We start from the raw sequence: 13,391 nt of genomic DNA on the forward strand, positions 1-13,391 counted from the left end.
TAATATCCCGATGAAAAACAGTTTGCTGGGGTAGTTAACCAAATAGATTCTAATCTAATGGGAGAGTCTACTTGTTACAGTCATAATTAAATGCCCAAAGCAGAGTTTCTTTATGTACCTGCTACAGTAATGCCAGTCATTTTGGAGAAATTCCTGAGCTTCTACATATTTAACATGAAAACCAAGTCAGCAAGAAGGTATTTAAAAAAAATCGTAGTACTAGTCATGTAAAAAAAAAGTCTGAAACATTGTCATTTAATAAAACGACTGATTCACAATACATGCTTGCAATCTCTTGTGCTTCATAAATGATACTGTCATTTTTGCGTAGCCCACTAGGTGGCATTTGTTACTTAAAAGTTTGTTTGCACTCAGCCCTTGGCCCTAAGATTGCAGTTTTCTCATGACATTTCTTAGCTTTCCAGCTTGATTTCATCTGTAAAAACTAATTAGTAGCTATTAGATCAGTGTAAATTCTCTGATATGACAATACTATATGATTTTCTTCTCTTTTATTTTGTCCTACGTGGCAAAGCAGCATTTCTATACAATAACATTTAAAAGGCAGAGGTCTCAAAGTTGTGTTTCTACAGGTATCAGACATTCAGGCAAGAACAGCACTGCTTATGTGGTCCCCTCCATCCAGTGATACCAGAGAAGATGCTGACAAGAATGACATACCAGATGTTTATACTTACGAAGTAATGATTTCAAATACCGGAAAAGATGGAAAGTACAAAACTGTATACATGTAGGTGTTCATTGTTTTTATTTAATTGCTGTTGCATTGACTTATGTGGTTTAAAACCTCATTAAAAATCTGCCTGTTGTCCAGAGATTTAAGTAATTAGTAGTTCTGTGCAACTTCTTTTTTGAGACAAACTACTTTTTTTTCAGTAGAATTGGTTCTGGTTTATTACTGAAGTCTCTGTCATCAGTTAGAATTTAAAAACTTAGTTCTTACATGTTGGAAGCAAGTTTTAATATCACTTAGCTGTATTTCAGCCAGCTGCACTAGAAACTGTGGGTTCTCAATTAGTGAGATATACAAATAGTGAGAAATACAAATTGTATTTGTAGTTATTTACTTCAGCCCATGCTTCTGCTCCCAGTAAGGTTATCCCTCCCTTCCCTGAAAATGCTCTTGGTAAGAGACAGTCTTGAGATGTGAAATAAAGTAAGTAGAGTCACACAGAACACAACTCTAGCAGCAGCAAAACAAACAAAACTCTTCAATTGTTTCATTCCTAATACAATGGTTTTCAATCAGTTTTTCGCAACTTGGAGAAATATAACAGAAAATTTACCCTTAAGGCTGTAGAGCTCTGTAATATAAATCCTTGTATTTGGCTAGTTTATCTTAGTCTCCTTCCATGGATTTCTTAGAAGCAGTACGTGAATCGCCAGTTGAATATCCCTGTCCTAGAAGCTCAGAGGAAAAGAAATGAGCTTTGCTGACATAAGCTGATGTCTGTAAAAGCAGACTAATAGATGTCACCGAGGTGCCTTTTCTGTTTACTGGGCTCTAACAAGTAGGTATATGCAGTCATTTACAGTTTTAGATAATTGGTTTTGCAAGGCTGAACTGAGCTTCTAAAGGCGCCAGTACTTCAGCGTTTTTTGTGTAATAAAATACATGTGTACTCATGCAGCTGATCTTACTGAGTAAAGAGGAAAATAATTATTCTTAAAAAGAAAAAACCAAACAAACAGGACAAAAAAACCCCTCAACAACAACAAACCACCAGGGCAAAAGAATAGGAATCCTCTAAAATTCAAAGCTAAATGCATTTTCATTTTACTATATTTAGCAACAGAAACAAACTGTTAGCAAATATATTTCTTAGGAGTGTTAGGTGGATGTCTTATATGATATGCATCTTTTTATAAATGTATGGGATTCTGAAACAGTCTCATAAACCAAATCATGTCTCTTTCCAGTGGAGAAGAAAATAAAGTTACTGTAAATGATCTCAAGCCAGCAACTGATTACCATGCAAAGTGAGTATCTCCTTCTGTATTCATTAAATTCATTGGAAATGTTTTAAAAGTTTCATTGGATCTGTGTATTTGCATAAATCTTCAGAGATTGTTTACCACATCTTGCCTTCCTTTGAGTCACAAATCAACTTTTTTGGCTTAGCTGGCCACTCAGTCCATTTTGAAGAACAGAAGAACATTGTTGCACCCTCACCCAGCATCCATGCTCATTATGTCTCATGTCATGACAGAACAGTGACGTTTTTCTGTCCTTTGAGCCAGGCAGAGATGCTGCTTGCTTTCTCTGTTTCCCAGGGGCAGCAGAGGGAGGTACCCTGCACAGGAACGTGCTCACTGCTGGCCACCTGAAGGTCAGGTTACCCTGCTTTCGCTTTGCTCCAGCAGACCAGTGAATCTGACCCCATACGCATTACTAAATGTGCCTCTAGCTCAATGTAATTCTACTCTTCTAGCAGAATTTGCTGCTTTGCTATGCCCTACTGAAGAAATAGCATAGGATTGGAAAGACATAGTTGGGTGTTCTTCTTCCCTTCTTTTTTACATGTTGGAGGGTTGTCTTACTTCTTGACTTTAAAAAAAGTTTGAATACAGCGGTTTATAAATACATAACATTGTGAAGGCAGAACTGAAGGCCACCTTAAAAGTACTGTCTTTTCAAGAAATAATTGCAAGTGGAGAGTGTGATCCAAGTCAAAAATGTTGTGCCTCTTTCCACATGAGCTTTAGAACATCAGCAGTAGGGAGGAGGAAGATTTCTGTTGTGTAAGTCTTTCAGCATTTGCTCAAATGGGAGAGCTACATTCCTGGTCCTCGGTGTGAGGGGTTCTGTACGTCTTAGTACTGTTTTCCAAGGTATTGTCCCGGTTGCCAAACCAGAAGCAAAAGAGGGTTGGTCTGTCCTTCATCACACACCTCATTTCATTTGGGCCACTACATGGCCTGCAGCACAGGTTCAGGAGAAGGATGAATAACAAATTGACTCAAAGCTCTTCATAAGCAAGTGTTTTTCCTGTGGTTTGGTTCCTGGTTTTGGTAGTGCTTATGCACTTTACCCAATGATGTTTAAGTTGAAAATGCATGGAGCATAAGGGTCAGAGCCTAGGAATTCTTTTTCCTGTATGAGCCCTTTCTTATCAGGCTATGTTCAGATTCTTTCATGCTCAATTCTGGTCGTTGAAGAAAATACATGGGAATAGATGACTTAGCCATCTAAGCTCTTCCTGAACTAGGAGTTAATCAGAATTCTACCACTGCAAACACTGCCCAAAATCAGTGAAGACCAGAAAGACAGGACTATGAAGATAACTGACAAATTACACATTTGCAAGCGTGTGCCAGCACAAATATCTTTGTGTGCAGCGTTAGCCACTGTTCAAATGTCTCCCTCTCCCTGTTGATGGAATCTACAAAGCCAAATTTCCTGTGACTTGCTGTTCATGCAACAAGAATATATAAGACTTTTGCATCTTCATAAGCAGGCAACACAGGTCTTATACCAGTGATCAGAGTAAACGTTTTTGGGGAGGCATGTTTTTTCTTTCAAAGGAACAGGTGAATCAGAAGAAGGTAATGTGCAGTATCACCCAAGGAGGAGACAAGGCATAGCTACACAGGTGAGGCGGGGAGAGCACAGGGGGAGGACAGATAATAATCCTGTATTTAATTTTGGAGAAAAGCTATTAGGAAAAATAAACCCTTTCTCTTGGAGACAGAAGCAAAAATTCACTCTTCTGACGTATGTGGAAACTTAATTCCTAAAGGAAAGGACAGGGTGAACAGACTCAGCAAGGTCTTAAAGGAGTGCAGAAGGTATTGTGCTCATCTGATGAAAGCATTTGCAGAAGAAGAATTATTCATAATATCAATTAGTATGTCTACAACAGATAATGAGCCTGCAAGATGTTACCATTATTTCCCAACCAAAGTACAGCAAGTAACAGACAGATTTCAAATGTAATTGTGAGACTAAAGCTGACTGATCATAATGATGTACATCCAAAGTAAAGGACTCTCTTCTTTTGCATTACTTCTTTTGACCAAGGTGCTTCTACCAGTTATTTATAAAAGAGATATTTTAATAATGAGGTAGCAAGGCAGTAAATTAATTCTGAATACTCAGTTTTCTTTGCAAACTGTATATACAGATTTTGAAGCAAAATGTTATTGGTTCTTTTCCACTTTAGAGTCCAAGTAGAATGTAACTGTGTAAAGGGGAGCCCTTCAGAAGCAGAGAGTTTTACCACAGTAAGTTGTGAACCTGATACTCCAAATCTGCCCAGGATAACTAATCGGACCAAAAATTCTCTTACTCTGCAGTGGAAGGTAAGAATTGTTTAAAAACGTTTAAAATAAATATTTTAAGCTCTTCAGAATTGTTTTGGATTTGTCAGTAAAATGCCCGTTCATTGAGACAGAAAATTTTTGTCAAACATACTAACTTCAGTCACAGTTCTGTGACTGGAAATACATATACTGGGTTAAACGTGGACTTTAGTAAAAAGAGAAGGATTCCCAGAAAAGCAAGGAGCCTTCATAGATAGTTACTGAGTTCAAATGAGAGATAGTGGTTTGAGTTCCAGTCCCCTACTGTACTGTGGAACCAATTCCTTCCTCTGTTATTGAACATAGGCTTGTCTGTGCAAAGCAAATGAAGTGGTCTGGAAAGATTTGCAATCTAGCTGCTCAGAAAAATACAGTAGCATTTTGCACTGCTGCCAGAATACTTTTTTCAAGGTCTAAAAGAAAAAACAAAACCATAAACATGATATAAGCATTCATCGTATGGAGACTGAACTGGGGCTGTCTTGGCAAGTGAAATAATCATATAAGGGGAACATCATTTGCCCTTAAGTGGTCTTGTATCCAGTTAGAGCTCTAATTTTCTTCTTTTCCTGTTGCAGGCATCTTATGATAATGGTTCTAAAATCCACAGTTACCTTCTAGAATGGGATGAAGTAAGCAAGTTATTTTATTTTTAATTTTGTAGTTATTTAAAAAGTAGTTGTATGTGACTATGCACATCAAGTTGTGTGAAAAATATGACTTCTGTCTAGAGGCATGTTACAAACATGTAATTCCTGAAGCAGTTATGAATATATGGTTATTGCCAATTTTTTTCTTGGGAAATATAATAAGATCTTATTAAATGATTCTGCCACTTTTATAAATGGCTTTTTCACTTGTAGTCTAATACTTCTTTCAAGAGCTGACACTGAAGGGTCATTTTCCTTTAACAGTCTTTCTTTTATACAAAGGGAGTGGATCTATTATCCCCCGCAAGCATCTTTCAGTCCCTACCTGGACAGCAATCCTGAGATGGCAGAGCTGCAGAAGCTTCATAGCTTTTTCCTTCCAACCCTATAGAGCTGGGAAATGGAAAGGAAGGAAAAAAAGCCTCTAATTCATTATATACACAAAGTTTAACATACTACTGCCTCACTATATGGGAGATTTTTGAGTTATGTTTCATTTTAAAGAAATAGTTTACTTCACATTTGTGTGTTATTTTAATTGATGGATGCATATATAATAGAGTGAATAATGTGATTAACTTATTCCTTTTTTAGGGAAAAGGAAATGGAGAGTTTTGCCAGTGTTATTATGGCCAACAAAAGCAGTATAGGATTACTAAACTATCACCAGCAATGGGATACACCTTTAGACTAGCAGCCAAAAATGACGTGGGAATGAGGTAAATATTACTGTAATATACATAAATATGGAATGCATATGTGTGCTTAGTTAGGAAAAAACATACGATTACATTTAAAGAAACAGGTCTTTTGTCCAACGGGGATGAAATAGTGTCAGCTGGAATGGACCTACAATGATCATCTAGTCCAACACATAGTTAATTCACGGTATGTGATGGGATTATTCAGCGTGTAGATTACCTGTATACTAGGAACCACTTGATCCTGCTTCAGCAGGGGAGGTTGGACAAGATGGTCTCCAGAGATACCTTCCAACCTCTGCTAGCCTGCAATTCCCAGCATAATGCGTTTTGTCCAGGCATGGTATGGCTACATACTACAACCACTACGTTATGTGCATACTTGCCATATATGCTACAAATATCAGCCCCTCTTAGAAGTGGATAGCACAGCTACTTCTGCCAGACTTAGCCTCATTTCCTGAACAGCCTGCTCAGATATTTGTACACAGTGCCCCTAGAATGGGGACCACGAGCATGGCACAAACAACCTGACTGCTCTCCCATGAAATCAGCTCAGGCCATGCTGGTTTTTAGCTTCAGTCTTTGTAGACTACGCTGACCACTGAAGTTGCTACCTTAGAAGTGTTTCCTACTGCATGTACTTGTAATCGAATTTTTGGCTAAGCACTACATTGTAGAGACTCATACGTTCAATACAATTTGTGGCTTTTGTGTCTGATGTAATAAACACTTTACTAAAATTCTGAGGATCACACTAAAAGATAAGTGACTCAACCAAATGGTTATAATTAAATAGTTTAAATGCTGCAGTGCTTGTGCTGCTGCTGTGCTGACCAGAGGGTACCTCCTACCATGCTTTCTGTTGCTTTTGGTTCCAGGGAGGTTTGACATGGTGCTTGATCTAAGGTAGTTCCTGAAGCTGGTGTATCAATTTTCCAGGATTTATCAGCCCTCCTTAAATTTAGAGCTTTAGTGATGACAATATAAAGAGGTGTCAGTAACTCTGCTGGAGCAGGAAGTCTGGCAGAACCCCCGCTGCCACCTGTAGGTGTCTATGTATTGGGCTCTTTGCCATGTCCTGTTACTTGGGTATGTCCCTTTATCTAAGGTGTCCGTTAGTCTCCTGTTACCCTGGGAAATGGATAGAATATGACATTACTTTATCACTGACTTCTTTTGAAGTTCTAGAACTTACTATGAATGCTTAGGATGTCATTCTTACTTTTAATTGCTACTTTTCAGAAGTTATAGAGCACCAATTTTTTTTTTTTATTTTTGAATGAATGACATCTGACTTCAGTAGAAAATATAGGAACTTGGCGGGGGGGAACCCCACAAAATTACTGGTTTCTCAAGCTATGCTTGCATTACTGGGTGCGTTAGTTCTTGGGAATGCTTCTTGGTCTTCAGGCAAAGCGAATAAACCTAGCTAACAGTCACACTACCAGGGCTCATCATCTCTAGAGCAGACTGCCACTGTCCCCACTATCTAGTAGCACTTGGACTTTAAGGTCCTATGTGGCATAAAAACAAGGCTTCTCTAGCCATCAGCCTAAAATTGCTATTTTGCATTCGGGTTTTTTTTTTAAATTCAGTGTTTGAAATATTATGAGCATTGTGCTGCAGCTCACTGGAGTGGTATTTTAATAGCGTGAAATAGAGTATGTGTGTTGTGCATCCTTCAGTTGGCACAAGCAGGTGCTTGAGGGAATGATGCCTCCTTGTACAGCATAGAGAACAGGGAGCCAGACATGGGATTGTAATTCATGCTGGGCAGAAGAAATCTTCTTCATACTATTAAGTATGTGAAAACCAGAGCTGGGTCAAGAGATCTGGGGCATGTGTTGCAAGGTTTTGGAGAGTACTCAGGGAATGTGTTGCAGCGTATAGTGTTTGTTCCTGTCTTTCCTTAGGCTCCTACTTTGGGCCACTGTCAGAGGACACTATAGTTTGCTAGAATGACTTTTGGTGTGCTCCAACACAGTCTTTATTACATTACTGCCTTCTGGATAATGTTTCTGGAATGAATTATTCTCTGAGTTGCTCCTGGACTTTGTCTTGATGAGATTTAGTTGGAACTGTTCAAAAAAATAAAGACAGAGAGTGAGCTGGCAGTTCAGCAGGGTCGAGTGCTCAGGCTGTCTTCCTGTTGCCCTTTTATGTCTCAGTGTAAATGTACCCTCTAGGAATACCTGCACATGTTACAGATTCCTGCAGCGTAAGCTGGTAGAAGACACTGATCAGTTAAGTACCCTTCTTAAACTAATCACGCCGAATAGGTTTTTAAATCAATATTTCATAGCCTGGTAAAGATGCACTTTATTGTCTTTATGGTATTATGTAATTAAGAAGTCTCTTGAAATAATAGATACTAGGGTAGAGTGCCTGATAATTCTTTATGAAGAATGTTGAGAACCTTAGGCATCTGGAAACAGAATTCTGTCCGAATGATTTTACCGACAAGAACAGACATTTTATCTTTGAGTTCCTCATATATTTTTAAATTTAATTCTAACTGCACATGAAACAGTAGCTAATGAAAACTGGAAAAATAAAATCTATTTAAAAGATAGATAGCATTATTGTACTTCTAAGAGAATTGTTTAAGAGTCATTCAAATGTGGGTATCACTGGAAGTCTTTTAATTTCAGTGTATTTTGGAGTGGTTCAATCAAGTAAAGAGAATAAATTTTTAAGGTGTGGGTTTTTTATCTTATATCTGTTTGTAAGGTGATTTCTTCAATAGTTTGTCATGAATAGAGATAGGCTTAGTATTTGTCTAGCCTCTCATCATGCTTTCTCTAGCCTCCCTATATAATGCTGGAAAATTTTTTTAATAGATATAATGTATGTGTCACATCGTCTTCATTTCAGAGATTTTCCTGTGACTTTTTGCAAGAAAAAGTTCTTATCCCCCCAAAATTTAAGAAGTTTTCTCTGTTTTTGCACTTTTTCACTTGTTGCTTCAGAATCTATTTCACAGTCTGCACATCTGCACAGACTGTATGTCTGCTTTGGGTCCTGTCAACCCTCTTGATAATGCATTGTCTGTAAGATTTATTGTTATTGTTACGATTTTTAATGGCAAAAAGACTCTAGAGCAGACCAAAATTTACAACTCGTGCATTATTATAATGTAGATTGTGTAAGAGAGAAAGTGAAGTTGAGGTATCTTTATATTGGGATTTTTCAGAACAGTCAGGCTCCAACACATGAGATCTTTAACTGGTACTGTTGTTCAAGCCATATGGAGAATTTTGTTTTCAGGGCTTACTGATGCTCACTGAGGTAATGCCCAGCTTTTAGATTAAAATTACATCTTTGACGTTAGTTTCATATGGTTAAAAAAAATAGATTAGCTCTTAAGCCTCTAAGTGTTTCTTCAGATCTGATGTAGAAGCAGCAAATGCCAGCTGAGAACAGGTGGGGTTTTTTTAGTCTAGCTGGATACATGTCGGACCACCTGTGCAAGCATAGTACTTGTTTACTGACTTTTGCATCCCTCTGTTTCAAAATAGGTCTTTTTATGTAACTTATTTGTATTTTCACTTCAAGGAGTTTCTTAAGCATCATCAGATAAGGTTAACAGTTGTGCTAGGAGATTCACTGGTGTACACTCTACTTCATTTAGTCTGCAATTAGACTTTCATATTGGAACTCTTGAAGTAACATTGAATGAGGCTATTATTCTATTATTTTCTGAATCACTAGAGAAACAGTATACTTGAAGCACATAATTGCTGCCTGGGAAGTGACATTTTTTTTGAGGTCTTCCCATATATGCTTTTATGTCTTCATGTTTTCATTTTGAATAGGAAGGACACTGTGGTATTAGTACACTATTGCATATAGAGCTCTACTGTTTTAGAATAATAACTTAATATGGAAAAGCAAAACATTTTGGTTAGCAAAACATTGTAATTATATCATACAAAGGAATCTTTCAATTATGAACGTGTTAAGGTTTTTCAGATGTCTTGTTACTGACAGGCTCATGGGCAAGTTAAGTCGTCTGCATGTACCAGCTTGCAATTTCCAGTTGTGCACATGTCTAAGAAACTGTCATAGCTGTGTTTAGTAAGAATTACGTTTTTCTGGATATTAATTATTGTGTCTACTTAGTTTACATACTCTCTGTTTTAAACAGTGGTTTTAGTGAAGAAGTCCTGTATCATACCTCAGGCACTGCCCCGACCACACCAGCAAGTCCTTTGCTGATTAATGCTGGAGTTACTTGGTTATCCCTACAGTGGACAAAACCCTCAGGAACACCATCAGATGAAGGAATCTCGTATATATTAGAGATGGAGGATGAGAACTCAGTAAGTTTAGAATACTTATTCTTAATAAGAAAAGAGACTATAATGTGTGTTTGATACGTTATTGTATTAAGTGTAACAACTATTACTTTTGCTAGAATATTCTACAAGGAACTGTATTTTCCATACAGCCACATTGCTTTCTCCTTTTCATTGTGACAGTAATCGTTATTAGTGTTATTAAACCCCAATCCTGCAAAGACTTTTAAATTGCTTTTAATTTGTGAATTTGCATGTGAATGTTAAGCCTTACAAGAGCAGGATCAAAGTAATTGCATCATGAAGTGTGGTCCCTCTAGATGTCATTTTGGCCTAACCACCTTTGTTTTAAAATGAGTCCTATTCTACCCTTTGAAAGTGTTAGGTATAATTTCTGTTGACACTGTATATGATTTTCTTTACTGTTTTTTTCTCCTCTTCTGATTGGAAAATAGTGAATTAATTTCCCCCTCTGCAAAAAAAAATCTTATGTTTACACAATGAAGGTGCACTTATTACTTTGTCAGGGGAGCATAACAGTTACAGTCTGAAATGGTAATTTAGTTGTATGAAGTATGTTACATGGCAAATACAATGTTTCAAGTAATCCTGTTTAATTCTGCAGGGATATGGTTTCAAGCCAAAATATGATGGTGATGATCTTACCTACACAGTGAAGAATTTGAGGCGTAGTACAAAATACAAATTTAGGGTAAGATTTTTTCATATATTTGTTTTGGTTTTTTTTCACCAGAGTAGCTTGAGATTGACTCAGAAGTGGGGAGGGCCTTTTTTAAGGAAAACTAAATTTGATGCCAGTTTCTTACAATTTTAATCTCTTAAAACTACCTATCAGCTGAACACCTGCTGCATTAATTGTCTCTGCTGAAGGAATAAGAACCTCTGCAAGGGTGTAACACAGTTGTGGGTATCTTGAAATTCCAAGTCATAAATCAATGTTCTTAAGAGTTGAGGGTTTTTATTTGGGTTCTGTGCTGCATATAACCAGGTAACATTACTTAGTGTAACTATGGGGTCCTCTAATAGACTCTAAACATATCTGAAAATGTTGAGGTAAGGAGCAACTTTGATCAAAAAACCAGTTGTCAGTGCTAGCATAGCACTGAGCCTAAGTTAGTAAATCATTCATAGTACCGTGGTGCTGAGCCCATTCTAATAAGTCTTGAGGGCTGAACTTGTTAGCTCAGGATGAAGTCTGGCTTAACAATGGCTTAACAATGAGCTTTTGGGTGTGGTTAAAAGCAAAAAAGCATACCAGCTATGGAAGGGCAGCCAGATAGCCATGGAGGACTACAAGAACCTTTCTAGGACATGCAGAGATGCAGTCAGGAAGGCTGAGGATCAGCTAGAACTGAAATTGGCCAAAGATGTCAAGAACAACAAGAGTTCTTCAGATACATGAGCAGTAAGCAGAAGCACAGGGAAGACATACATAGGCCCATTGCTACACAGGGCAGGGAAGCAAGTTACTACTAATGCCAATAAGGCAGAGGTTCTCACTAGCTTCTTTGCCTCTGTCTTTACCAGCATAGTTGGACCTCAGATCACAGGATCAAGTAGCTATGACAAGGCATGTGTCAACCCACCAGTGGTGGAGGAAGGGCTGGGCTGTGGCCTCTTGCAAGGGCTCAACCCACATCAGTCTATGGGCCAGGACAGAATCCACTCCAGGATGTTAAGAGAAGTGGCTGACATTGTTGCAAGGCCACTATCTATAGTATTTCAAAGGTGATGAAGATCAGGGTATCCCTGATGACTAGAAGAAGGCAAATGTCATACCCATCTAGAAGAAGGGCCCAAAAGAGGACCCAGGGGACTACTGGCCCATTAGTCTTACTTCAGTCCCTGGGAAAGTAATGGAAGAATCCTCTAAAGAAAATACTACAAGCCAAATGAAGCAGGTGATTGGGAAAAACCTACACCAGAGACAAATCATACCTGACTAGCCTGATCACCTTCTATATCAAAGTAACACTTTCAGTTTGCATGGGGAGAGCAGTGGATGTTGTTTACCTGGACTTAAGCAAAACATTCAACACTCTTTTCCACAGCCTTCTCCTGGACAAGCTGGCAAGATACAGACTGCATTGATGGTCTGCAAGATGAGTAGAAAAGTAGTTTACAGGCCACACTCAGAAGCTGGTGATCAATAGCTTTTACTCAGGCTGGCAGCCTGTCAGAAGTAGGATCCCCTAGGGATTGATATGGAGCCCCACACTGTTCATCTTCACAAATGATCTAGACAACGGGATTGAAAGCACCCTCACCAACTTTGCTGGTGACACCAAGCTGAGTGGTGAGGTGAACACATCAGAATCTTACAGAGAGACCTGGACAGGCTGGAAGAGTGGGCTAGCAAGAACAGTATGAAGTTTAACAAAGACAAGCGTAAAGTCCTGCACCTGGGTCGAAATAACCAAGGAGGCCAGTATAAACTAGGAGCACTTCTGAATATGATTACTTTCTTAAGCAGAAAAGGTTATGATGGGGATTAATCTTACAGTGCCAGTACTTGGGGTTTTTTACATAACTTCATATTTAAATAATTTAAAATATACTGTGTATTCCAAGGACTGTACCAAGATAGGACTGTTACAGCCACACATGAAGTTAAAGAACGGCTAATTACCTTGACACTAGCTTTTGCAGGACTTGATCACAGTCTTCCTTTGAAAGTAATCCTACATGTTAATCATATGCATTACTAGTAAATATATAGTTAACTTAAACATCCTAAATTTCTCATTAAAATAAAAAATCAATGTTTATACCCTGTTTTTCTTAACAAAACAGTAAACAGAAGTCTCTGTTCACTCATTCACAGGGCATAAAGGAGAAACAAATGTTGTGTTAATCAGGTCTTTAATTTTTATTATACAGGGGAAAGACTTAATTAGTAGTAATATTCCTTAAGGCTTTTGAAAGAAGCTTTATAACCATTGGAAACCTTATTATAATACGTAAATGCTAACTGTGCCTGTTTAACTTCATTTGTAAGGGCACAAAGACAACCAGATGATTGTTAATCTTGTAAACTGTATCGGGAGACTTAATGTCTGAGAGACATGTTAGCTCACATTTCCTTTTCTCAATCTGTACTAACATTACTGCTGTTGTTTTGATTCTGCTCATTTTTAAAACAAATGTAAAAGCCAAAAAACCTCTTTTTAGGTCGTTTAGCTTTTTTGCTAGGAACAAATGCAAATACGTAGTAAACTAACTGCAGACAGAACTAGAAAGTAAATAGCAGCGATTTGACTTCCTAGAATTACAGAAGAGTCGAGGTTGGACTCTTGGAAGGGAGTTTTGGGGATCATCTGGGTCAAACTTGTGTAGGAAGCAGGGCCTTAGGTTAGGCAATTCATCTCTGTCCTAGCCGTGTTGAGCTGAGACTT

General features: G+C 38.0%; 1 protein-coding gene across 14 annotated transcripts in view; it reads left to right on the top strand.

The window, feature by feature from the left end:
- FNDC3A (fibronectin type III domain containing 3A) overlaps positions 1 to 13,391 on the top strand; it is a 123,930-nt gene that overhangs the window by 92,543 nt on the left and 17,996 nt on the right. For 10 of the 14 annotated variants that reach the window (XM_054814442.1, XM_054814531.1, XM_054814461.1 and 7 more), the window contains 8 exons: positions 594 to 751; positions 1,942 to 2,001; positions 4,185 to 4,323; positions 4,902 to 4,955; positions 5,568 to 5,692; positions 7,864 to 7,920; positions 9,825 to 9,999; positions 10,601 to 10,687. In XM_054814442.1, coding sequence (XP_054670417.1) covers positions 594 to 751; positions 1,942 to 2,001; positions 4,185 to 4,323; positions 4,902 to 4,955; positions 5,568 to 5,692; positions 7,864 to 7,920; positions 9,825 to 9,999; positions 10,601 to 10,687 — 855 coding nt within the window. The remainder of the gene's footprint in view (positions 1 to 593; positions 752 to 1,941; positions 2,002 to 4,184; positions 4,324 to 4,901; positions 4,956 to 5,567; positions 5,693 to 7,863; positions 7,921 to 9,824; positions 10,000 to 10,600; positions 10,688 to 13,391) is intronic. The other 4 variants (XM_054814471.1, XM_054814482.1, XM_054814432.1 and 1 more) reach the window with 1 other exon arrangement.

This window comes from Grus americana, chromosome 1, assembly GCF_028858705.1.
Source record: "Grus americana isolate bGruAme1 chromosome 1, bGruAme1.mat, whole genome shotgun sequence".
Lineage (NCBI taxonomy): Eukaryota > Metazoa > Chordata > Aves > Gruiformes > Gruidae > Grus > Grus americana.